General features: G+C 39.3%; 1 protein-coding gene across 27 annotated transcripts in view; it reads right to left on the bottom strand.

Moving 5' to 3' along the window:
* Positions 1 to 26,597, bottom strand: part of EIF4G3 (eukaryotic translation initiation factor 4 gamma 3) — a 227,947-nt gene that overhangs the window by 29,948 nt on the left and 171,402 nt on the right. For 16 of the 27 annotated variants that reach the window (XM_019666678.1, XM_019666686.1, XM_019666680.1 and 13 more), the window contains 7 exons: positions 21,234 to 21,431; positions 9,273 to 9,419; positions 8,638 to 8,874; positions 7,510 to 7,614; positions 6,008 to 6,140; positions 2,719 to 2,816; positions 401 to 494 (listed from right to left, as the gene is read on the bottom strand). In XM_019666678.1, the coding sequence (XP_019522223.1) occupies positions 401 to 494; positions 2,719 to 2,816; positions 6,008 to 6,140; positions 7,510 to 7,614; positions 8,638 to 8,874; positions 9,273 to 9,419; positions 21,234 to 21,431 (1,012 nt within the window). Of the gene's footprint in view, positions 1 to 400; positions 495 to 1,692; positions 2,067 to 2,718; positions 2,817 to 6,007; positions 6,141 to 7,509; positions 7,615 to 8,637; positions 8,875 to 9,272; positions 9,420 to 21,233; positions 21,432 to 26,597 lie in introns of those variants that run through there. The other 11 variants (XM_019666684.1, XM_019666682.1, XM_019666683.1 and 8 more) reach the window with 2 other exon arrangements.

Here is a 26,597-nt window from a genome sequence, read left to right on the forward strand (position 1 = left end):
TGTAATTCTTTATTCTTTTTACAACACGCTGAAATTAAATGCTCTGGGTATTAACATTCTCCTTCTCAGCAAAACCAGTTTGCCTTTTAATTTGGAGCCCCTGTAATTTCTCTGATTATATTGAATTTGTGCACCACCACAACAAAGGAACCTGAAAGGGTAAGTCTTCAATAGCCTAACTGTAGTAAAAAATTAAAAAAAATATTTTAAATACCTAAGGATCCTTATTGAGGAGGAAAGCCTTAATTTTTGTTCATCAGCAGGGCCACCATTAAATCTGGGCACAGCTTGTCCATAGATCTTTTCCTAAAGTCATTATGAAATGACTGTGGGAGTTTGCGCTGCAAGGTGAATGCTAACAGACCACCCCGGACTCCTGGGAGGGGACCCCCGTGCTTACCAGTCTCACTCGCCTTTGCTCCACCACTGCTGCCTTTCCCCCAGCTACCCAGCTGTGCTTTAGGTACCAGCTGAATTTTCTCATCAATTGTGGGCTGTAACAGAAACGACCACAGTCAATTCTAGGAAATATCCTAGAAGAACAGTTTTATATCAGTGCAGTAAAACCAATTTTAGCAACAAAATTTTGCCTGGAATGCTGATTCTTGAGAAACCTAAATTGGAGCTGGTCACGTTCAAGTAGATTTCTGTGGCCCCTGAAGCACTTCCGTGGAATTCAACTTCCCCCAAACCCAGTTTGAAACCACGGGTCGGTTTGGAGAAGATGGTCCTAACACGGTGAGCCAGTTTGCTACATGTAAGCAATTTCTAATGAGTCCTCTTGTATAATTATGCCCAGTTGTTTACAAAAGAAAAAAGGAATATACAAATACTACAAAATTAACTCATTAATTTCTTTACTTAATTGTGAGAAAACAGGTCAAAATACAGAAAGAGTTCACATTTTAGCAAAGCTTAATATAGGTCGGGGCTAGGGATGGAGAGGTGGAATGGGAGTACTCAATAAAAGGGAATAAAAAAACGAGACTAGAATGTTAGGGAATTAAGGTGTCTGATATCTTTCAGGTTTTACCCTCCAGGCACATTTTTAGTGCAAGTGAATAGAATTACAATGTAACACAAATGATCATAAAACACATACAAATCCAAAGCTGTAATGAAGCTCTGTTTAACAAAGGTATTGCTATACTCGACAGTGCTGCCTTCCTCCGTAACATGCTTTCACACGACTCTCTCCCAGTTAACAAGGAATTTGTTTAATGGTTTTGAACTTTTTCAAGGATACTTATATAGAGTATCTATAGTATAACCATCTGAATATAGATGAAATTAATTAAAAAACAATTTTTCAAAATATTAAGGAAAAAAATGTACATTTAAGACCAGCACTATTTTTCATAGGGTCCATTCACAGAAACAATATTTTAAAACACAGATAAATGTTATTAAGTACTGATAAAACTTTCAAAGATGTTGAGACTCATGTTGGAGGAATTCTTTAAACAGAAGATTTTAAAAAGAAATTTGTATTTGTAACTTACAGTTGACATTCAATATAATATTAGTTTCAGGTGTACAGCATAGGGGTTAGACATTTATATAACTTACGATGTGATCCTCCAGATGAGTCTAGTACCCACCTGGCCCCAAACATAGTTATTACAATCTTGTTGACTATATTCCCTATGCTGTACTTCACATCCCCACAACTGTTTTATAACTATTAATTTGTACTTCTTAATTCCTTCACCTTTCCCACCCAGTCCCCCTCCAAACCGCTAAACATTTAAATTTTTGGTTAAAATGCTCTCTTGCTGGAAATGAATGTGGATGGACATCAAATTGTATTCAGCAATGGAATTCCTGCTCTGAGACATAAACAATCAGAAGAATGTACAAGAATCTTAGGGAATAGGATCCTAGCTAATCAACATCAGGAGAGATGCAGGGAAGTCACGTTCTGTCCCGATGCAATGCTTCGACAAAACCATAAAGATGTAAACGGCACAGCCCATCTTCTTCCAATTTTATCAGTCTTTTCCTTTTGGTCAGTTACCTTCCTTCATCTGATGTTTTTACATGAGCTTTAGATCGTCTTTAGAATCCTGTTGGCAGGTTACCAGTTTTCAGAACTATTGAAAGTGTATTACAACTAAGGATCAATCTAGACTTGCAAATAATTTGCAAAACCCTCTCTCTAGAAGTTTCCACTTTTATAAAATGCAATTCTGCTTTCTCTACATTCTTTACCCTACTTATAGTGATCAACTACTGCAGAAAACATCTGCTAGGAGAAAATTCTTTCCTCTGACTGCCCATAAGAGAGGAAACTACATGGAGTATATTAAATATTTATCACACAATGATTTCTAGGAGGCCCTCTGTGATTTCTTTTAGGCCTTGGGCATAGAAAACCATTAATTCCTTCCATGGTTACACTTAAACAGGTAGCCGCTCCTTTCCCAGAGCTAAGGATACACTGTATAAAACATGCAATTGACTATGGCTTCTGAAGTATCTTTGTTATCATCTTTTATATTAAGTACTTCATAATTTTAAGAATTAACCTAGTAAACCCTCATAAAAATAAAAAGGGCTAATGTCAGGACAAGTATGTAAGAATACAATGATCAGTATTGACTTGTAGGAAAAAAAACCAGCCACCCCATAAAATGTGCAATATGGCTATTTTAGATGAGCAAGAATTTTGAGAGTCATGTTTTGAGGCTGTTGTTGTGTTTTACATGTAACACTCACCTTAGTGATTTTCAGGAATTTTGAGGGGTCCAGAACCCGACTATTCTTGGCCCCCTGCACGGTGTTCCACCCACCTTCATCCACTCTCTGGACGCCTGCTGGGAGAACAGAGTGAGCCAGTCTCTCATCTGCCTCAAGTCAGTTCGACAATGAAACAGTGAGAAAGCGTGTCAACACAATTAACAGCTCCAATCAAAACCAAGAAAAAAGACAGAAGAAATTGTTCAAGTACCGCTAACAGGCTCTTTAACAGCCACAACATGGAAATGCCAAGCATTAATGGCCTAGACAAAACCAAGTGATAGAAATAGAGATAAAGTGCTAGACAAGGCAGGGCCAAATCTAGTGTTTAACGAGTTAATGATTGTATATAGAGTTCATATTTAGAACACTTTGGGAAATTATTTATTCCAAAGTTTATTTCACTTAATGGTGTCAAATGACAGTATGCTTCAATCACTCCCCAAAACCTGCTTCTCCAACCTTGTGCTGCTCAGGCAGAAAATGCTGACTCCTCTTTCTCTGGCACTTTGTACCTAATTTGTCAACAAATTTTGTCAGTTCAACCTTTACAATATATTCAGCATCTAGCCCCTTCTACTACCAATACTAACAGTTTGGTTTCAGTGAGCAACATTTCCTAAATTAGTACAAAAACTTCTTCAATGACTTCCGGGCTTCCACCCTTATGTTTTTATCATGGCAGCCAGTATGACCCTAGTAATGTATAAGTCAGGTCCTGTCACGTCTCTGCTTCAGACGCTTCTGCTATCTGTCCATTTTACTTAAAGAAAGAAAGGTTCCTTGTCAATGGCCCACAAGGTCTAAGTAACCTGGCCCCCAGCCTCTCAGACCCCATCGTCTACCATTCACCCTCCCTCCCCCCAGGTCCTTTGCTCCAGCCACACTGGCAGCCTTGCTGTTCCTTGGAAATGCTGTTTCAGGGCCTCTGTACGTACTACATTCTCCTTACTTAAGACCGTCTTTCCCCAAATATCCACATGACTTAACTTCATCACTTGCTTCAGGTCTTTGCTCAAACAATACTGACTTTAATAGGCTCCGCTACTTCCCTACTTAAAATTGCAACCTCTACCCACCAAGCCTTGCGCTCCCTAATCCCTCCCTCTCTGCTTTATTTTTTTTCTATATAACAAATTTATCTAACAAAATTACATATTTTATTTACATATTTGTTTACTGTCTTTCTTCCCAGTAAGATGTAAGTCGTGTGAGGGAAGAGACTTTGTCTCTCCTGTTATCCAAAAACTGTCTACCCAAAAACTTTTCTGATCCTTACTGCTTGAGTTTCTCTGTGCTATCTGATATTACTGAGCATGAAGAGACTTCCTTCTTCCTTGTTTCCACGTTTATCTTGGTACTCCTTCCTCTCCACTTGTTCTTTTTTTTTTTTTTAATTGGGGAATTGGGGGGATGGGAACAGTGCTGGGGAGTTGGGGGAAGGGGAACAGACAAGTTGCTGTCGTTTTGTTCTTCAATCTAGTTGTGGAGGATGTTGCTTCACTGGCCCAAGTTGGCACCATCATTGCGCTCTTCTCTGGCGAGGCAGATCAGTCGCCGGCCTCTGGACGGCCGCTCACTGCGGCTGCTGGCTGCTCACGCTGGCTGCTGGCCACACACGGTAGCCCATGGCAATCCACTGCCACAGGGACTGCAGCCCACGCCGTCGCCGGCGACTCATGGCAGCCCAGCTCCAGGTTGAGCTGTTGTTCAGCATCTCAGCTGCGGAGGGCAGTGTCACTGGCCCTCATATGTGGGATCCGAACCGGGGCCCTCTGGCATCCCAAGCGAGTTCTTAACCATCGCGCCACTCGGCCGGCCCTCCACTTGTTCTTTATCTGTCACTTTTCCAAAAGCTCTTTCCTTCCTTTAGTCAACTGTGGACATCCCCCATAAACGAGGCTTTCATCTTTTCCCTCTCAACTGAGCTCGATAATGAATAAAAGTCACTGCCTGAAAGGCACCATGCGAGGTACTAGGGTGAGGAAGTGTGGTGTCCCGTGAGACTTAAAAGTCTACTTTCTTCCCTGGAGGATTCATCTGTCACCACTGCACCACGATAAATATAGCTAATGGTTACTGAGTATTTATTATGTGCAGGTTGCTACATTACACACACTACCTCATTTCATCCCCACACAGATCCTCGGTACTAGTGTTAAATCCATTTTACAGATTAAGTGACTAGGGCAAAGTCTTACACGTGGGATCAGGCTCAGTCACCGGTCCAACCACATAACTGCAGCAGGCAAATGAATATTCCCATTGGATGCCCTATTGTCCTCTCACAATAAACAAGCTACAAAGAAATATAATCATTTCCCTTCTGAAAAAGGTTTCTTCTTCCAATGTTCCTAAACTTAGTCAAGGGACGTTCTAAAATGCCTTTTATTTCATCTTTCATATGTTTCCCCATTTCTTCTTTTTTCTTCTTATTGCTACCAAGTCTCACCTCCTTCCACACAGGATTTCAGCAACAGGAAGATCTCTGAGTCCTGTGTGCCCTTTTCATTCATCACATGAAGAGCAACAGACTTATTTTATTTACATGCCTTGTGCATGACATTACTCCTTTGCTCGAAAACTTAACAGTGGCTCCTTAATGTCTATAAATCAAGTCCAAAGTTCCTTATCTGGCTACACACTTCCAGACAAACGTTTTCCCATTCCGTCTGAACACTTACATTTTGTTATATCCGGGATTGTTTATTCCTCTTTACGATATATATTTTAATTTCATAACTAAAATTATTCTCTCTTCCTTTCCAAATATCTATCTTCCACCAAGACCCAGTTCAAGTGCCCTTCCTCAAAGAAAGACTTCTTCTGGCTTCCTCTGTCTCCTCTCTTCTGAATTTTACAACCTTAATGGAGAATACACCTTATAATTGGTATTTTCATTTGCTTGACAGATGTCCCCTGTATTAGTTTTGCCTTCTCAGATAAACTGTAAGCTTTCAGAAGGAAGGAAGGAAGTGTATCTGACGTTTTTTTTACGTCCCTCACCAACACTGAGTATACAGAAGATCCTCAATGAAGTCGTATTGATTACTGACTTGAAACGGTCAAAGAAATCATGGTTAATTGTTGCACTCTCTGCTTTTACTTGCTAACCTGCCTCCAGGTGAAACTTCTTCATTTATCAATTACCACTCTACTTTTTGGGTTATTCTTTCCGATTTCACTTAACGTCTAAATATAGAGTTCTTAAATATCTGTCCCTCAAACTCCTAAGTTCTCTAATGCCCCAGTGGATTGCGCCCCTCACCTGGTCGTCTCTTCTCTTTGGTCATAAGCTGTTGGACCTTCCTTTGCTCTTCTTGTTCTTCTATTTTAGCTTCTTTGTGAATCTGTTCAATAGTTTTAGGCCCTTGATCGGCTCTTCGAGATACCCAATTACACTACAGAAGGAGAAAATAAGGTTATCAGTCAGAAAACTAAAAATTAAAATTAAAAAATTTTGAGACTCTATTTTATACTTTTCACTGCTAAAAAAGTATAAAATGTGGTACTACAGCAGTTTTCATCTGTCTTACAGACAGCACTATGTACAGTGTGGGGATTAGAGCTAAGGAATTCAATTCTTCTAAATCACCTCTGAACTACTGTATACCAAGCATTCTGATAGCTGATGGATAAAAAGAAAAACGTGCCCAGATATATTTATTTATTTAGTATATCTGAAAAGAGGAGAGAGAAGAGAAATCCAGAAAGATGAGAATTCCCTGGCCTTTCCTTAGCCTGAGATATTGCTGCTCGGCTCACATCACACCCCATGGCAGCTCTGAATCGAGGATGCTCAGCATTTTTCTGGCGACCTACAGAAGTGCCACACCACCCTGCCCTTTGGTTATCTTCTCTGTGAAGGACAAAACCAGCTGTCTCCTTGTAACTATACTTCTCCCTTACCTTCCCTGACCAGCTGCAGTCCCAACATTTGCTGTTAGTACAAGTGGTTGAAGGCATGCGTAGAGAAGCTTTTATATTAACGTTTTTCTACTAGCTAGAGGCAAGGATGGCAAAGAGGTTTTACTCAGCATTCAAATTCTGATCAACTGGTAACAGCTTTGGTAAGAAGGAGCCTAAGGGCGCATCTGGGCTTAGCAAGACCAAAAGCCATCACCAGTGCCATCTGGTCTGGTTGCAGGGCCGGGGAGAGGTGGGATCTGTATTCACTTTCTCTAGTTTGGGGTCAGCTGGAGTATATTCCTTGAGGAGTTAAAATGAGAGAGAGAAGAGGTGGTAGTGTTAAAACCTATGCCTGTGTGAGAAACGAGGGGAAGAAAGCAGCAGAGCAGGCGGGTACACAGACGGAGGCGAAAACAACATCTCCTGTAAGCTGGGCACTTCACATCATTACCTCCCTCACTGAAACTGTACAACACCCACAACAAGGTAGGCAGCACCCCCACTTTACAGACTCAAAGTGTAAGTCTCAAGGAAGTTAAATGTCTTTATTTTGAAAATGAGGCTTCCTAATTGTTTAGCATCCTGGGACTAAATGTAATTGACCACAGTTTGAATTCAGAATGGCTGATTTCAAAACTGCAATGTGGTTCGATGCTCAGAGTAAAGAGAAGAAACCATAACGGGCAGGTGTATGTGCCTTTTGTCTGTTCACAGAGCTCTGCCATGAAAGTTGGTCAGTTCAGGTTCTGCGAGTCCCACAGGAAAAGCATTACGTTTTTATGCATGTAGATACCAAGACATCCTCTCAAACCAATTCCTTCCAGGAGCCTGGAGTGGCGGGCTCATCATTTTTCTACGTACCAGCCTTAGGTCTATCACGTCCTGAAGCATGAATCGGATCCTAGATGAGGTTTTTCTTTCTTTCACAATTTTCTCCATCTGATTAAAATACTGGTCCATACGCGGCTACAAGAAACAAAATCATTAGTATTCCTGGCTGAGGAATTCAAATGTAGTTTTACCATGTAGAATTGAGTGGCCTAGGAATGCAATTTATAGCCAAAAGGCAATGTGGTAGGATTTTTAATTGAGCACATGACATCCAAAATAAAGGCTACATATTCCAGGCAGCTGCTGTGGTCAAGCAACTAATTACATGCCAACAGAATATAAACGGAAATGTCACATTGTAAATCCCTGGCATCTTCCTTAAGAGAGGGGTGGCTGTGTCCTTTGCCCCTTTCCAACCTTCTCTGCTGAGAACACGAAGGACCATGGCGACACCCTGGGAATAACATAATGTTCAGCTGGACGACTTGATTTTTTCATCATCTCTGAGCCGGCAGGGCAGCCTCAGGCTTCTTACCTCTGAACTTTACTTACATGAATGAAAAATAAACCTCAATCTTGTACAAACCACTAATATTTGGGGTTTTCTCTCTCAGCCCAACATAATCCTTGCTGATTCAGATGTTATGAAATATTTCTGACGTTTCTTTGAAGCATTTCGAATTTCCCATCCCCTTACTGGTAGAGCACCATGTTATGTTGTAATTATAACATTTTAATGATTTCTTGTGTTATGGTTAGATAGTGGTGTCATTCATTAGAGCATAAACTTAAAAAGGCTACTGGGTTTTTCCATTTCTCTATCACCCTCAGTCCTGGTCCATAGTAGCTTTTCTCCCCTGATTTCTTCCCATAATTGGCTATACATAGAAATGACCTATGAAATGGCCATGCAGAAAAAAGACAAATAATCTGAACAGCTCACGGATTAGCTTTTATATAATTTAGGACACTTTCCATTTCTGACTTTAATGGAAATGTGGTAAGGAGCATGATGGCCACACTCTGCCAATGAGAAAGGCAAAAGAGAAAAATAAACAGCCTCGATGGCTGGGACAAGCGGGACGCTTCCCCTGACAGTCTTAGCTCTTTTGTAGCGGGCAGTCCCTGCTGCAGGTTTCTGGGATTTTGGACTTCTACCTTTGCTTTCTCAAAGTCCAGGTCTTTGCCAATGGTGGTGAGCAGGCGGCACAGACACTCCAGGGATTCCTCATCGTGGTTCTTCAGCAGCTTCACCACACAGTCATGCATGATGGCTTCTGTCAGCATTTTGAGTTTAAAGAGTTCGCCAATGAACTTGATGTTTCCGATGGATCTCCGCCGGGCTTTGTCCTTAGCTTCTTCCAGTTCATCATGAAGCCTCGTCCTCTCTTCTGGCTGTTATACAAGGAAGAAGAATAGAACCTCGATGGCGAAATCTGTACAGCACAATAGATGCTAAGAACATATACTTAGATTCATGGTCCGTCCTTACCCTTTTTTCAGAAAACTGAACTATACTCAAAAGTCTGTATCCATTTCAGGAGGTTTCTGGTACTCAGTGAACCCTCTGAAATCTAGGTTCTGAATCCCTGTCTTAGAAGGCTGAGTTGCTCTACTATGCACCACTAAAAGAACTCAAGTATTCCTCTAACATCAGTATAGGATCTCCACAGGAAAAAACAGGCCACAGGCACCTACTGAAGGCACAGGGAGATGTTGTAGCTGGTTTCACGAAAATTCTATTTGATACCACCCGGACTGCACAAGCACTGTTTTTCTGTGAAAATACTTACAGCACTGGCAGCCTCCAGTTCTTTCTGCTTCTTCTCAAAGACATCATCATCTGCTTTATCTTTTTCAAACTCCTTCTGGCAACGGTTCAATAGCAGCTTCCGGAAATTCACTGTGTTACCAGGCTTGTCTGCCATGGGTACTTTCAGCTGCATCCAGATGGGAAAATGCAAAAGCAGCTAGATTACTTAAACACGCTCAATGATTTTTCTCAAAATACCAATTTTCTTTATTTGCAAAATGATGCTGACTGAACGACAGGTACGCATTCTAGAAGAGGTATGCGATTTAGCTTCAGGCATTTCATGTTTCAATGGGAAGATGTCTTAAATTTTACACAGAAAAGATACACGCTCCTCTCATAAATGTACTGTATTTTTTATGGTTGGTTGTGCTTCTAGCTGACTTTGAAATCCATGTAGTATTATTACAACTATGACCCTACACTTTATCTAGATTTTTTTAACTCTACAGGGCTATTACTTCTGTTTTCCTTACTACCACTGTAAGTACTCTGGTTTATAGGAACAAACAGAAATGACATCAAGTAGGAGAGAATTTCATGGCCACAGAAAAGCTGTTGTAGGTGAGATTCTTATTTTAGAAAAAAGCACAAGCGGGTCACATTTGATGATTTTTGAGATCTTTTCCTGGGGGGGGAATGTCAAGACACTGTAATGCTAGTACTTACCTTAACTATCAACATACTATATTTATTATTTCAATTGACTAAAATATTCTACTTACAGATGAAATCCCTGAGCACCATGCTGAACAGATATTACATAACATGGCGAAGTGTTGTTTTTTCTGGGATCACAAAGTGGCTCCCAAAGTTCTGAAATGCATGGCCTCGGCCCTGTGTTTAGTGAGAGAACTTGATAGAAAACAGGATGTATTGTATTTATACTCATGAAAGAGTTAATGTTCTCAGCCAGAATGGGCTGACAGCTGCCAATCAAGGCTGAATAGCTAGAGAAACTTCTAGAGAACTGAGATATGAGGTTATAATATATTTGTATCAGAACTGACGGCATACTCTCTAACATATTCCCTATGACATACGAAAGACCATTTAACAAGTCCAGTTCTAATCAACCAAAGGACCAAGTGCTTCATTGCACTTTATTTTCAGTAGAAAGCATTAACGTAGGAAGAGGGGAAGATCATCAGATACTGTTTTAGACAACCACAGAAAAGCTAGCAAGTCCGTATCTCCAAACTCAGGCCACACAGATATATCCGACTACAGGCCATTTCAAAGTCAGGCTACCCTATGGTCACACAAGAAGGTAGACATTTAAATCACCCTTCAAGAAAAGAAACACTACGTGAAAGTAAAGGATTTCCAAAGCAAACACCAAAAGTACCCACCATTTTCTACTGCTTAGGACTCAGAATATATTGGGTTGTCTGAAAAGTCATGACGTATTTTTTTCTCTGTTTTCATTGCAAAAATGTGTCATGACTTTTCCGACAACCCAATACAACAATGCAAGAGAACCAAGAAGCATATCCACGAGCAGGTGGTGCATAATAGTGCACCAACATAATGTTAGGTTCCAGAACAAACTAGAGGTTCTAGAAATCAGCAGTTATAGCCTATTTGCTCCTTCGAAGGACCACAAGCAAACCACTCCAAAAGTCCTATTCAGCTTCTTGGCCCATCCACCAGCGTCACCTGTATTAACACTAAGGACAGCAAATCACCTGGGCCACAATCTATCAGCCCTACGGAGATGTTTCCTGCATTATGGATTTACTGTGTAGAAAATGGGAAGAACGGGGAAGACAAAATGAAACTCGACGCCCCTGTCGTATGGTGAAAGGGAACAGAATTTAAACAAGTCAGAAGGATTACATAAATAAAACTTGTGAGTTTGGTTTCTGTGAAGAAGTAGAAATGACATAAGGCAAGAGAAAATTTCTCTACACAAAAGGTATAAAAAGCTATGCCTTTTGCACCTTTTATGTAGGGAAGGCTGTTGAAAGGACTGGGTTAAGGATCCAAAGACTTGCTGACTTGCTTATAAACAAAGGCAGTTTTTTTAACCCAAGTCTCAGTGCCATCATCCAAAACAAGGGAGGCACATTCCGTGTCTAACTTAGAGTGCAGCTCTAACCATCCACTGAAACAGGTTTGGTGGGAGCACTTTGTAAGTCACAGACAAGTGGCTGTAACTGGGATATTCAGAACACTGAAACTGAAAGAGCCCTGGAAGCCTGAGTCATAACATCCGGGTTTGAATCCCAGCTCTGTAACTAATCAGCTATGTAAATGTGAGCAAGCTACCTCCCTGAGGCTCAATCTGTTCATCTGCAATAAGGGCCAGTCCCACCCATGATTATAGGTTTAGGAACATTATAAAGTAGCTGATGAAACAGGAGTTTTGGAGAGAGTAATAGTCCCAGCTGTCATGTGACTTTGGCCAACTTACTTAGCTACATGAAACCTGTTTCTAAAATGAGGATAACATCTATCTCTTAGGACTGTTGGATTAAAGGAGATGGTCTAAGTAAAGTAACAGTGGCTGGCACATAGAGTTCAGTGAACTAAGATAGCTATATTTAAACACTTAGAGCTGTATTTGACATGTTTATGACTAAAAATTAAGAGTAGCCTATATTGTAATAACATAGATATCAAATAAAGCACATAAGCAAAGTTAGCTCACAAAGCAATTAGGGACGAGAACCACAGAAAGTCAAGAGAAATCCATGTCTGTAGTCCCCCAATGATGGTCATGGGACATTTCACATGTGCAGGGCATAAAGGATATGTGATTGTGCATAAGCTTTTTAGATACATTCACAGGGAAGTATTACTATAAAACCGAACAATCAGCGGAATGTCCACAGAGCTGCAAGATTACATGCATCTCTAAAGCAACGACCACCTAGCTGCACAACCCCCTGAAGACTTGTTTTGGAACATGATCTATTGGGTTGTCGGAAAAGTCATGACGTATTTTTTTCTATATTTTTCGTTGCAAAAATGCATCATGACTTTTCCGACAACGCACTACCTGTCCTTTGGGGATGGTTTACAGCGCTGTGGAAATAAGCCAGGGAGAACATGTCCTCTGAGGATGGTGATGCATGGTAATTTTTTTTTTATTCTTAAAGAGACTATAAATTCAACAGGATTATGACATTATTAAGTCAGCATATGTTGTCTGCTGGGCACTGACTGGTCAAGAGGCGGAATGAAATAGGTCAGTCAGAAAAGAACATGAAGAGCAGGTATCTTACTCTGCTAGAGCTGCGGTACTGAATACCACTGATGGGTGGCTTAAGCGAGATGTTCTTTTCTCACAGTTCTGGAGGCTAGAAGTCCAAGATCAAGGTGCCAGCAGACTCAGTTGCTGGTGAGGGCCTTCTTCGTGGTTTGCAGACAGCTGCCTGCTCCTGTGTCCTCACGTGGTGGGGAGGGAAGCTCTGATGTCTCTCCCTCTTCTTATAAAGGCAGGGCTCCATCCTAATGGCCTCATCTAAACCTGATTACCCTTCCCAAAGGCCCCCAACTCCTAATTCCATCACACTGAGGGGAAGAGCTTCAATATATAAATATTTTTTTTGCGGGGGAGGGAGGTAACACATTCAGTCCATAACCGTGGGCAAGGTAGGTGCTTGCAAATGTAATCATGGATAACAGCAAAAATGAAAGGTGATGTGCAATGCTAAGAAAAAGATCTCTTTAGACCATGATCAAAACTAAGATACAGTGTTTCAAATGGGTTGCTTGGGAGATGGTATCTCAGGGAGGGAAGGCATCAGGATGAGTATTTTAGTAAGGCTGCTTGGTGTGCTTGATTTGCTGGAGGGCACCTACCTTTTCATTTTTACCCAGTGAACTAACAGGGTGACATTACACTGTAAACTAATAATGCATCATCTCATATTGTGATGAGACCTGTCCACATACCACCGGTCAGCTAGCAGTCTTGGGTATGAATTCTCTTCAAGCAACAGGACCTGTACTGCTGATACATGTGTTAATGGAGGGGAGATACTTATCCCTAAAAGGCCAACTCCCCGAGCATCAGCCAGGGCTGTCAGCTGTGTTAATTACGGTAGTCAAACAGGAAATTGGAAAATGGAAGGACAAGCCCTGAACTTGCTTAGCGTGCTTAGGATTTCCAATGCATCTCAGAACATAAAGATGCCAGTGGAAACCCATGGCTCAGCAGCAACGTTGATCCAGAAGCATGTTCTGGTCGGAGGTCAAGTATTTGGAATGACTAGTAAAATGTAAACAAGTGGCCCCTCCACGCTAACTCTAAAATGTGAAGTAAACAGTAGTAACTCAATTTTTAATCATGTAAGTCACGGGTCCATGGTGACAGACTATCCTCTATCAGTGGTTATGCACTGACCTGAGCAGATAACTTGCTAAAACTGAACATCAACGTATTTCATATGTGCTGTGAACACATCTATCAAAATGCATCTCTACTAGACACATCTGAAGACATATAGAGTCATGAGGGATGCCCACAAGATTTACAAGGGGGCTGTCAGCTTATGAAAGGTAAGTCATCTCTCATTCTTTTCTTCAAAGCAGTTTCATCTTTCATCCGGCGAGATGCACATTCATCTTCCTCTGGGTGACTCCAGCCGCTTGCTGTTGCCCAAGGCTGACTTTTCATGTCTGCAATTCCAGGCTTTGTTTCTAATGAGATTTAACTGTGTCTCCCTTGTTCCCTTAGTGTCTCCTCCTATGTGCAGTCCTGTCACTCTTTTCACGACCTGGTTTAAAGCGCTTAAAAAGTGGCAACACTGTAAGTTCTGGCTCTGGCATAACAGGACACAGAGTGCTCCAAAATCCCCCTTTGGTGCCATTCTTTACAGCTGAGGCTTGCATGCCTGGCACAGCAGAGATCAGAAGTAACCAAAGTGCAGTCTGAGGGCATAAAATAAACTCAAGTTGTTTGTTCTTCTTCCATTCATGAGTTTACCCACTCACATGTCTGGGGGTCTATTATGTGCCAGAAACCATTCTAGGCACTAGAAATTTAGTAGTGGTGGGGGACAAGTCCCTGCCTTTAGGAGCTTACATTCTATAATAACGGGGTTCTAAGATGGGGATTTTCATTTAAATTATGATTGAAACAGAAGCACAGCAATTTAATGTTACAAATAATCCAATTAAAATTTTATTGAACAGATTAAGATACAGGACGTTTTCTCTTATCTACTCTTTTCCATTTGCCACTTGATTCAGAAGTCCCCCTCCTAAGGACTGAATTCGAGTTAAATTTGCTCTGCAGTTTGTAAAGGAGGTCCCCCAGGTCTCTTCAGTCATTCTGAATTGAACTAGAAGAAGCGATCACTCCAGAGGCACGGTTTACTATCTCCATGATGCTCTTATGCCTCATGTGACAGAGTTTCACTTAGAGCTTGGAAGAGGCAGGTAGGTGTGCATATTTATAAATGTGTCTGTGTGCATAATAACTATGGCCTTTACAGAGCGACTTGGGAAAGCCAACAATGACTACCTCCATTTCCTCTGTAAATTTAAAGAATTCCTTTCCTTAAAAGCCTACCATTTAAGAAGCCATGGGAAACTGACACACAGTAAAATTGTATTCTCTAGTCCTTACCTAGATAATCGCCGCAAAGTAATGACAGAGGTTTTAAATGGAGGTGTGTGATCCATGTGAATGACACGGAGGCAGGAAAAAGGTTTAAACACTGCTCAACAACGAGAACAAGTATTCTCCTAAATCTTAAAATCTCAACAATCTAGGCCAGGGTTTCTCAGCCTAAATACTACTGACATTTTGGGATAATTTCTGTTGTGGGGGGCTGTCTTGTGCATTGTGGGGTGTTTAGAAGCATCCTGGGACTTTACCCACTAAGATGCAAGTAGCCATAACCAAAAAAGTCCCTAGACATTGCCCAATGTCCTCTGGGGAACAAAACCGCCCTAGGTGGAGAACCACTGATCTAGGCCATTGTTAGGCTAACATTCTAGCATTTACCATTCAAAACCTCTATAAATATAAAATCCCGATTTAGGCAATTTCCTAAATTTCAGAAGAAAGTTGTGAAATAGAGATAATAGAATGATTGTGAGGATTAAATGAGTTAGATGTAACTATTTTGGCACATGTATCTCAAAAAAAATACTGCTGTAATTCCCACTACTCCTCACTCTTACTATCGCTACTATTTATGACCACACTACAGGACTGTGTGGTCAACTCTAACTAGGTTCCATTGTTTTGAATGAGCAACACTGATAACCCATGACAGGTGGCAGAGGTCTCCAGATTTTTACAACCATAAATCACGCCAGAGACCCTGCAAAGTAACCTGGGTGTGTCTCAGTAGAACATGTTTTTTTTTTTTAGCTGAGCCATCCTGCCACCTGTTGGCAGCGCAGCAGCAACTCAGCTCGGGCTGGGACTCGGACCGCTGTTGCTCAGAGCTCGCACTCTTGCGTGAGCTCTTAACCAACTGAGCCACTCAGCCGGCGCCTCAGTAGAACATGTTGATAATGACAACAAAGTTACTTAAATAAGTTAATGAATTCAACGGATAGGAAAAGAGCACCTCTTCCAGGTAATAGTTTAATTTTTCATTTACCATCTTCGCTTTCTCTCATTTCATTGGGAGACAGCATTTCTCAAACTAATGATGTTGGTAAAAACAAAACAAAACAGAAAGCACTGCCCGTGGTCTAGAAAGTTTAGAAAATGCTGCACAGAATAGATCCTTCTTGTTTGATTTTATAAGAAACATTAGCATAGTCAACAGAAGCTTGAAGGAAAGAAATCTGCTTAAGCTGGCATTAGTGAAACATACTACCATTTCAATTTTGGTCAATACTAGCCCATGGACATGCCATCTTGGAAAAATAGTTCTCATAGAATACAAAATAATATAGCACACATTCATGTATTCATCACCCAACTTTGTTAAATCTTAATATTTTGCCAGATTTGCTGTATTTTTTACTTTTTAAGAAACTAAACCTTAGAATAAAGCTCAAAAGCCAGGAATACTTTATTTTCCACTCTATTTCCTGTTTTTTGTTTTGTTTTGTTTTTAACTTTTTAAGGCTCAACTCAACGAATTATGACAAAGCAAACTCACATAAACACCACCAGTGTAGTACTGGTCAAGAAACAGAACAAAGACAGCCTTCCAGGGCCCCAGTTGAATTCTCTTTGCAAAGCACTACCACCTCCCAGCCTCCAAAGTTAATCCCATTATCTTGTATTTTTGTAATAAACATGTTCTTACTTTTCTTTCTTTTACCACCTAGAGATGCATCCCCAGACACCATAGTTTATTTTTGTTTCATTTAAGAACTTTAAATAAACAAATCACATAGTGTAATATTCTTTTGAGTGTGGCCTCTTTTGCTAAAGCTTATTCTTGTGAGATTCAATCGTGTGTGTAGTTGTAGTTCAGGTTGTCCTAGTATGAACACATAACAGTTGATTCATTCTACTACTGATGGACACTATTTCAAATTTATACCCATTATGGAAAATGCTATGAACACTGTTGTATGTTTCTTGGTACATAAAACAATATATATCAGTTGAGCATATACATAAGAAAGGAAATCCTGGTTCATCAGAAAAATAACTTCAGCTTTTCAATAGATAATACTGAATTCTCCTAAAGTGGCTGTTACTTTATATTCCAGCAGGCTGCGTTTGAGAGTTCTTGTTGCCTTGTCTATTTGCTGATCCTGGTAAATGCAGAAATCTGATGTTACTGCATCATTTTGCATCTAATTGATTAACCTTTTGAGTTTTGGTCATTTGGATAACCTCTTTGTTGAAGTATTGTGTGTCTCTTGACAATTTAAAAAAACTGAGTTATTTTCTTATTGATTTTTATTATTATTATGTTTCAAAATCTGATGTAAGGTGTTTATTGGATTTTTGTAACGTAATTATCTTTTTCTAATACCCGGCTTGCATTTTTACTCTTAATGACATTATTTTGATAAAATATGCTAATTTTAATGTAATCCAACTTACTAATATTTTCTTTTGCATATAGTGACTTTTGTATCCTCATTAAGAGACCTGCAGACGAAATTTTATTATCTTTCCCCTGCCCCTGGCTGTCGTTTGTTCTAAGTAGCTTTACTATGACCAGTCTAAAAGCTTTTCCTTCATTCTTTTATTAAATTGATCTTTGGGGTGTGTAGAAAATCTTTTGAATCTGTGGCTTTAACATCTCAGCAGTTTTGAAAAATGTCTCAGCCATTATCTTCAACTTTTATTTTTTTCCAGACTAACCTCTCTTATTCTGGGACTCCAATTAAAGCAATTTGATCTTATTGCATCTCCCCGTTTCTTACCTTCCCCTTTGTATTTTCATCTTTTGGTCTCTCTGTGCTTCATTCTGAATTCCACAGACCTATCTCCTAGTTCATAATTATTCAGCTGTGTCTGACCTGTTAATAAACCCATTCGTTAAGTTCTTAATTTTATTATAATATTCAGTTCTGGAATTTGTGTTTGGTTCTTTCTATACTTTCTTGTTCTCTGAAAACTGCAATCTATTTTTAATCACTTGAATGGATTAAGTAGAGTCATTTTATAGGATGTGCCTGATAAAGTCAGTATCTGTAACCCCTGTGGGACATGTGTGTGTTGCTGGTTCTCATTCATGCTGCTTTTCTCCTGGTGTGCCTAATTATTTCTAATTGTGTGCTGGATATTTTAGTTGAAAAATTGTTCACAGAAATAATTTGAAGACTAGTATGACAGTCTCTAAAAAGGATCTTTGCTTGATTCTTACAGGGACCTAAGGGGGCACTAACATTCTGAAATCACTGTACAGTTGACACTTGAACAACACAGGTTTGAACTGTGTGGATCCACATATATGTGGATTTTTTTCAATAAATATATTAGAAAATTTTTTGGATATTTGTGACAATTTGAAACAACTTGGAGACCAGTTTGCCATTATTAATGCATGAATCCTTATACCTGTAAATAAATATGAATTTCTTTTTCACATTATCTTTTCACTTTTGAAGTCTATCGTTAGTAATATATATAAGCCAATATTGATGTAGGTATTGACAGGTAGATGATTCCTCCCGTAAACAAACGATGTAAACTACTGATAAATACAATATGGTAGTGTAAATGTATTTTTTTCTTCCTTACGATTATCTCTTCTTTCATTTACTTTATTGTGAGAAAACAGTATATAATACATATAACATACAAAATACGTGTTACTCGATTGTTTATGTTATCAGTAAGGCTTCTGGTCAAAGTAGGCTATTAGTTGTTATGTTTTTGGGAAGTCAAAAATTATATGTGGACTGTGCAGTAGCTCAATGCCCCAACCCTTGCATTGTTCAGGGGCAACTGAAATCCAAATTCAAGGACTGAGATGATTGGATGTTGAGCTAGTCCCTGTGAGAAGAGATCAATTTCTGGTTCACACCTTGTTCAGGGCATGCAGTCCTTTAGGGATCCCAATCTAAAGTATAGGAGGATTTACTAGAGCCTCTTCTGCCACCCATTTTGGTGGGCCCCGGTCATAACTTTTGTGTCCCTAGCCTAACAAGTCCATGAAAAAAAGCAAGTTGTTTAAGACTAGAAACATGAGGGAGGTAGGAAGGGAGAGAGGGAGAGAGGACATGGTTGGAAAAATTACGGTATATACAATATTATGAAATATTATGCAACTACTAAAAAAGTATGAGTAAAATCTATCTGCAATAACCTGGGAGGGTGCCAAAACAACAAAAAATCCTCTTTATAAGTATGTATATGTGTTCATATGATTTTATGAATACCAAGCAAACTGTGGAAGGATATATTCACATTGACTGCCTTAGAGGGAAGGTGGGCTTAACTGGCTGGGGGTCCAAGTGAAGAGTATTAGCGTTTTCTGTGTATACCTCTATAACTGACTTATTCCAACAGGTCGTTATTTTGTAACTTAAGATAACCCAATTAAGTTTATAAAAATCTTATTTAAAACAGATTGTAGATCATAACAAAAGTCTTACCAAGTGTTCAGCTTATCTATATAAATCCTTCCTATTCCAATCAAACTTGTATTACTGCTGGGCCTTTTCAAAAGTCATTTTCATCAAGGATACTCTTCTAATATTAAAAAACATTAACAATCCTTCACTGTTTATAGGAGTAAATCCAAAATTAGTAAAGAGCACTAACATATGAGCCAGATCTGGGATCTAGTCCCGTTTAGTGACTACGGGATGTTACGGCTGTCACAATGAAAACGGGGGGCATGAGATGGAGGAGTCTGCTTTCAGATAACTATGGTATGTTCCAAGGCTATGTGGTTAGTGATTGAGTTACATAAAACTACATTTGGATTCTAACACTGCTACTTACTAGTTATGTGACCTTGAGCAACTTATTTATCCTTTCTTAAGTCCCAGTTTCTGATTCAATAAAGTGGGGCTAATAATATTGACCTTTCAGGGTTATAATAACCATTAAAATAATACATGTAAAGCATTTATCCATATTGTAACCTACTAAGTGCTGAATAAGATGGCTTCTGTTATTAAAATCTTCTTCATTCCATAGCCAGCATTTCAAGACCATCACAATCTTTTCCGCCACCAATATAGTTTTGAATCATTTAGGGCTTACTACAGGCCAAATACTGAGCTAGGACCTTTACATACACAATCTCACTCACTTTAATTTTTGCATAATAACCTTAAATTATATGAATTAATCTTATTTCATAGATTAAAAACTGAGGCTTAAAGGTTATGTAATTATTCTATGGTTATAATGTTAGCAAGTAGCAGTAGGAATTTATATTTAAATTTTAAAGTTAAAATTTTAAACCTAGAACTGTGAGGCTCCAAAACCAGTGTTTATAACCATTATGCATGCTTGCTGCCTCAGACTTGAACGTGCCTGGAATACGTTGTTCCTTCTCTATACTGCGCTTCCCATTCTCCCAGGCCCAACTCAGACTCTACTTGCTGAATCATGAAGTTAGTCACTCTCCCACCAACAGTGCGATTTCTTTTTCTCCCAACTTGATTTTTCAGTCTAAACCATCCACTCACACATCAACACATTGCAGTATCACAGAATACCTTGTGATTTTTTTCCTCGTTAACGCTGTTTTTTTCCCCCAATGGATTTTGAGTTCCTTCAAGACAGAAGATGTACTTTTTCCAAGTCCCAACAGACTTACCAACCTTAGACACAGTTACTCAAAAATACTGGTAGCATGATAGAATTTTGCACCTTCAGAGCGAGGCATGATGACAGTGAGTTGTGATAAAAGAAAAACTCAGATGTTAAAGGACAAACATTTCTGACACAAGTACCTTGGTAAGAGTACCAGGCAGAGGAAACACAGATGGAACATGGCAGCTTTATGACTGCAGAATAAAGGCCAATGAACACTAACCAGATGCTCTTTGGTCTCCCATCCTGTCTTGCCCTAGATTTGACAGGCTGTGGAGATTAAAATGGCTGTAGACAATGTAAAGAGAAATAAATCTAATAGTTTCTAAGAGAGAAAATGATCAGTTTTGAACCCTTTTTGACCACAACTATTCTATCATTTTCACTGAGGCTAGAATTAGAGCCAACATATTTTTGATTTTTTAATTTAATTAAATGGTTAATGAAAGCATTTGCTTTTTTCCTAAAAGATGACACTCCAGGAAAAAACTGGTTGCCCATGACAACAGTTTCAACATTCCCAATTTCAACCTTACTCAATCTCCCTCATATTGGATGAAACCATATGATGCCTATTTCAGTGTAGTCTCTGTAACCCCTCTAGAGGTGAGTATACAGTTTAGTAAAGAAAGACTCTTTTTATATAAGGATGTTATATAAGTAAATGCTAAAAATATATTCTCCCCTTTATGTTGCCCCAATAACACTTCTGGGAAGAATGTGTAGTGAGGGGAGAATATACCTCTTAGAGATTTCTGGTTTTACTCCTTCCTCTCTTCTTACCGTTACTAGACATCGACACATGTTTGCGTAAGCCACAGAGAAACTGGGTTCGTCAATAGCCTTCTCAAAGACCAGGTCAATGACTCCTTTCAGCCTCTCCTCTGTGTCAACAGTAAGTCCTGACACTTGCTTCATCAGTTGGTTGAACATCTGTGGTGTCAGTTTATTTAAGATACTTCGAACTTTTCTAAAAAGTTCCTAGAAGGGCCACAAAAAAGAAAATAGCATTATAGTAACCATGACAATACGATGCTTTCTGTAAGAATTAATATTTTGTTTATAATTTATAAGTTCAATTTCCCAAATTATTAACTAGTATTGTGAACTAGTCACAGAAATAATGAAATCCACGTATTTTTAAGAAACAGTAAAAAATTCCATCACATCTTTTTGACTACTGAAGAGAATTCTAGGCACTAGGTACATTCACACTTCATGAGTGGGAGTATTATTACACCTGGTAAATTTCTAAGGGCAATTTGGCTTTAAAACTGTGATGTACCCTTTGAACCAACAATTATACTTTTAGAAACTTATTCATTTTTAAGGGTACGTAAAAAAGATTTTAGCCACAATAACTTCCGTCAATAACACTTTATAGTAAATAATGTTCTAAAAACAGAAATTTGTCTAAATTATGGTATAATATAAATTATGGTATAGAATAGTAGGTAGGAGTTTTTTAAAATGATGTTTTAGAAACTGTCATTAAATTGGAAACGAAAGAGAACTTCCTCAACTAGAAAAAGGGCATCTATAACCCTATTTAATGATGAAACAGTGAATGCTTTTCCGTCAAGATTGGGAACAAGGTAAAAACGTCTGTTCTCATCATTCTTATTCAAAATCATACTAGAAGTCCTAGTGAGTGTAACAATGCAACAACCCATACAGATTGCGAAAGAAGAAATAAAGCTCTCTATTCACAGATGATATGATTGTCTATTAGACAATCATACGGAATCTATAAAAAGAGATACTAATACTAGAACTAATAACTGAGTCTAGGAAGGTTGTAGAATACAAGTCAATATACAAATATCAATTTTATTTCAATATATTAGCAACAAACTAGAAATCACATTTTAAAAAGCGCCACTTACAATAGCATCAAAAACCGTGACATAGTTAAGAACCTAACAAAATATCCATAGGAGCTGTATGATGAAAACAATAAATCACTGATTCAAGAAACCAAGGAGGATCTAATTAACTCGAGATCATATCATGTTCATGTATTAGAAGACTCATTATTGTCAATTTTATCAAGTGATCTACATATGAGGTCTGACAATTAAGTTCGCGAACTCACCCTAGGGGAAAAAAAGTGCTACCTACCTCATTGCTGACTATCACTACTGTCATCCTTAAAAAATACTCCCCTTAGGAAACTATGCACTGATGTCAGCGCCTAGTCCACCCTTCAAAGCAATTTTGGAACTCAAAATTTTTCTGGAATGTCTATCAAAACTGTCATTGTAATACCCTTGATGTCCTGAATGTCATCAAAATGTGTTCCTCTTAATATTTCCTTTATCTTCAGGTAAAGAAAGAAGTCATTGGGGGCCAGATCAGGTAAGTAGGGAGGGTGTTCCAACACAGTTATTTGTTTACTGGCTAAAAACTCCCTCACAGACAGTGCCGTGTGAGCTGGTGCATTGTCGTGATGCAAGAGCCATGAATTGTTAGAGAAAAGTTCAGGTCGTTTTTGTCTAACTTCTTCATGCAGCCTTTTCAGCACTTCCAAATAGTAAACTTGGTTAACTGTCTAGTTGGTACAAATTCATAATGAATAATCCCTCTGATATCAAAAAAGGTTAGCAACATCGTTTTGACTCATGGTTTGGACTGATGGAGCTTTTTTGGTTATGGAGAATTGGCTGACTTCCACTGTGCACTCTGACGCTTTGTTTCAGGGTCGTATTGGTACACCCATGTTTCATCACCAGCGATAACATGGCCCAACACATCGTCTTGCCTCTCCAAAAGGTATTGGCAAACTGCGACTTTCCTTTGCTTTTGTTCATCAGTGAGCTTCTTCGGGACCATTTTTGCACACACCTCTCTCATGCCAAGATTTTCAGTTAAGAATTTTGTTTATTGATGTTTACTCGGTCTGCTATGCTTCTCACAGTCAGTCAACAATTTTGATGCACAATTTGACAAATTTTTGCAATGTTTTCATTAGTTCTGCTCGTTACTGGCCGCCCTGACCTCTCTTCACCAGTGATACATTCTCTCCTCTCAGAAAAACGTTTAATCCATTTGTATACTGCCATTTTCTTCATGGCATTATCCCCGTAAACTTGGACTAACATGTCTCTGATTTCACTTCTACTCTTGCCAAGTTTAACAGAAATTTAATGTTTGGTTAGTGCTCTATTCAAGCTGTAATTGTGATGGCACACAAAAACACGAAACAACAATAATGAACGCCACTCAGCAAGACTCCATCACACGCCAACATGAAAACAGCTTGAGACACTGATATACCAAGGTTACGAAACCTTACCAAGCTGTTTGTACAGTGCTGCCAATGAAATGCATGGTGGCAAGTTCGCAAACTTAATTGTTAGACTGTGTATGTAAGATGACGAATGTTAACTAGACAGCACTCATTTTGCAATATATATATAGATATCGAATATGCATTGTACACTTGAAACTAGTATGTCCATTTACCTCATTTAAAAAAAATCTCTAGCACGAAACAACAAATTTACTGACAATCATTTATTCATTATAAATGAGTATCTACGACAAATTCTGTATCAGGTATAAATGAAGCCTAAGGCACAGTTATGTCCTTCCAGGCCATTGACATTTATCTGCAGAGACAAGATAGTTACAAGTAAAGTGACAGCGCAAGCACGATGGGGACTAGGAGCCAGAAAAGGGGGTAGTTTAGGTAGAAGAGAGGTCAGAGGCAATGGGGTAGGCAAGGAACGCCTTCAGAAGAAACTGAGAATTGGGCCAGATTATGGACCAAAAAAGCTGACTATAAGTGAAAAGGAAGGGGAGAAAACATTTTAGAAGTAATGACTGAGGATTTTTTGGGGGGGATAGAGAACAACAGGGAAAGATCAGAGGAGTAGTGTGCACTAGTTGTGCGTGAAAATGAAGTCTTAAATGATAGGCTAACAGTGAGGGTGGGGAGATAAAAATCAGTCCCTCAGGTAGATGAGTGTGGCAGCAGCAGTAGGAACACTGTATCAAAAGAAGAAGAGAGATGAAGCAGGGGACCCCAGTAATGGAACCACCATAGCAGAGTATGTGGTACGAAGGTGTCTAGACACATCATGAGGCAATCGTTTCCTAGAACTGCTTCAAGGAGAAGATGAAATCATATGACAGGAAGAATAAGGTCATTGGTGGTCATTCATAAAGTTGTTATAATACAGTGGTAGGAATGAAAGTTAGAGTGAAAGAACTTTCTGGAAGCGCAAAATGGAGGCAACAATAAAACCACTGTTTTGACAAACAGGAAAGAAACAGAATAACAATTAGCAGGTGTAACAGGTCAATGTGGGGTATATTATGCAGAGGAGAAGACTAAAAACTCTAAATAACAGAGGGAATGAAGCAAAGATGCTCCGTATTTAGAAGGTAAAGTATCAAGAAAAAGAAGTTGTATTAGCCCTAAAAAAGTCTGTTAATTCTGTCACTGAATTTGCTTTATCTATTCACCTTAGAAAGCTTAGCTAAATAATGATACCTTAAGTCAATATAACTATTCTAATGTGGACCCTGAGAAAGAAGATACCTACCAAGAAGGACTCCTGGTGGTTAACTGGCCTCAAACGTAAAAGCAGAGCCTAAGAGTTTTTTCTAAACAGAGACCTTTAACACAATCTGCACTTCAGGGAGAAGCCTGCACTAAGCTGCCTGCCTCCTGAACGGAATTGCTTGTCTGCACTATGTTCCTGCCATCTAAGCCAGCCCTTATAAAGGAATTGCTAGAATATTATTTCAAGAAATAGGACTGAGGCTTTCCCCATCCAATTGGAGATGTGCAGCTATATTGCCATCAGCATCTTCACTGACCAATCAGGACAGTGATTTTTGGACCAATGAAACTGCAAGGACTTGGGAGTCCCATTTGCACAAGGATGGACCAATCAGGAACCAGAGGCAGACACTTGTTTCTATATAAATCAGCTCCCCTCTGTTTCCCAGGTTGGAGCTAAAACTCCGATAATGAAACACCAAAGACATCTCATCAGACCAGAGTGGACAACAGTAGGTACAGCAGAGCTGTCTAGCTGGAGAGGGGCCTGGCCCCAGGGCCGCCTCACAGCCATGCTGTGTCATAATTGAGCTATCACACTATTAAGCTGTTCCACAGCTGTGCTGTTCTCACAGCCATGCTGTTATCACAACTGAGCTGTTTGTACTGAATAAAGTTTCCCAAATTGGGGATTCCTGTTGGTGTTGAATGGATGCCAACGACCATCTGTTGACACTAACGTTTCTGAAATAAAAATCAATAATGGGGAGAACTCTGTTAACAGAGTACAGAGAGGCACATTACAAGTCACAACAAATGGATTATTCAGTAACCACAACACCGTGAGTAACAATTTCTCAAAGCTTTATTTTTCCTCATTTGGAAAAAAAGAGACAATGTATTACCTAATCCCTCTTTGGTGTTGTAAGAATCTAATGAAATAGGGCATTAACATAAATGCCTTAAATACTAGAACAAGACATCTTCAATGATAAAGCTGAGCAGGAATTTTAACTATGTTTTGCAAGCCATTTAGTCCCCAAGTCCACTTACCATTAGGCATTTCCCAGCAGGATTGCAGGGAGGGATGTAGAAGGTATTATTTTTAAACACTGATATATACTGAGAAGAAATGGAGGGAAGATTGGGTACTTGATTGCAGTGAATCTGGAAAAGGATGTACTTAAGGACAAATTTCTGGGGCAATCACCAGAAAGATGGACAATGGCAAGCAGGCAAATAGTTTTGACAGCATGGCTTTGTGATAGATCACATCATCGTGGTCTTGACTTTGTATGAACAACGTTGTCGGTTAGTTCATTTGCTTACTATTTATTGAGTCTATGTATGAGGTTCTGGGTTGGTGTTGAATTAAAATTAAGGTTTATAAGGCACATCTCTGATCTCAGAAACATCATCATGAGTACCTAACTGGGCTCCAGGAACAATGCCAAGGGCTTTATTTTACTTCACTTAATCTTCACAATGGCCCTATGAGTAGGCAACACTAGTGGTCTTCATTTTACAGTTGAGATTAAGAAATTGTCTAACAGAACTTGCCTCAGTCTCCAGACCTGGAGCTGTTGACTGCTACACTAAACTTGGTGCTGAGAGGAAAAATATATAAGGAATCAGAG

Source organism: Hipposideros armiger, unplaced genomic scaffold (genome assembly GCF_001890085.2).
Source record: "Hipposideros armiger isolate ML-2016 unplaced genomic scaffold, ASM189008v1 scaffold_477, whole genome shotgun sequence".
NCBI classification, from domain to species: domain Eukaryota; kingdom Metazoa; phylum Chordata; class Mammalia; order Chiroptera; family Hipposideridae; genus Hipposideros; species Hipposideros armiger.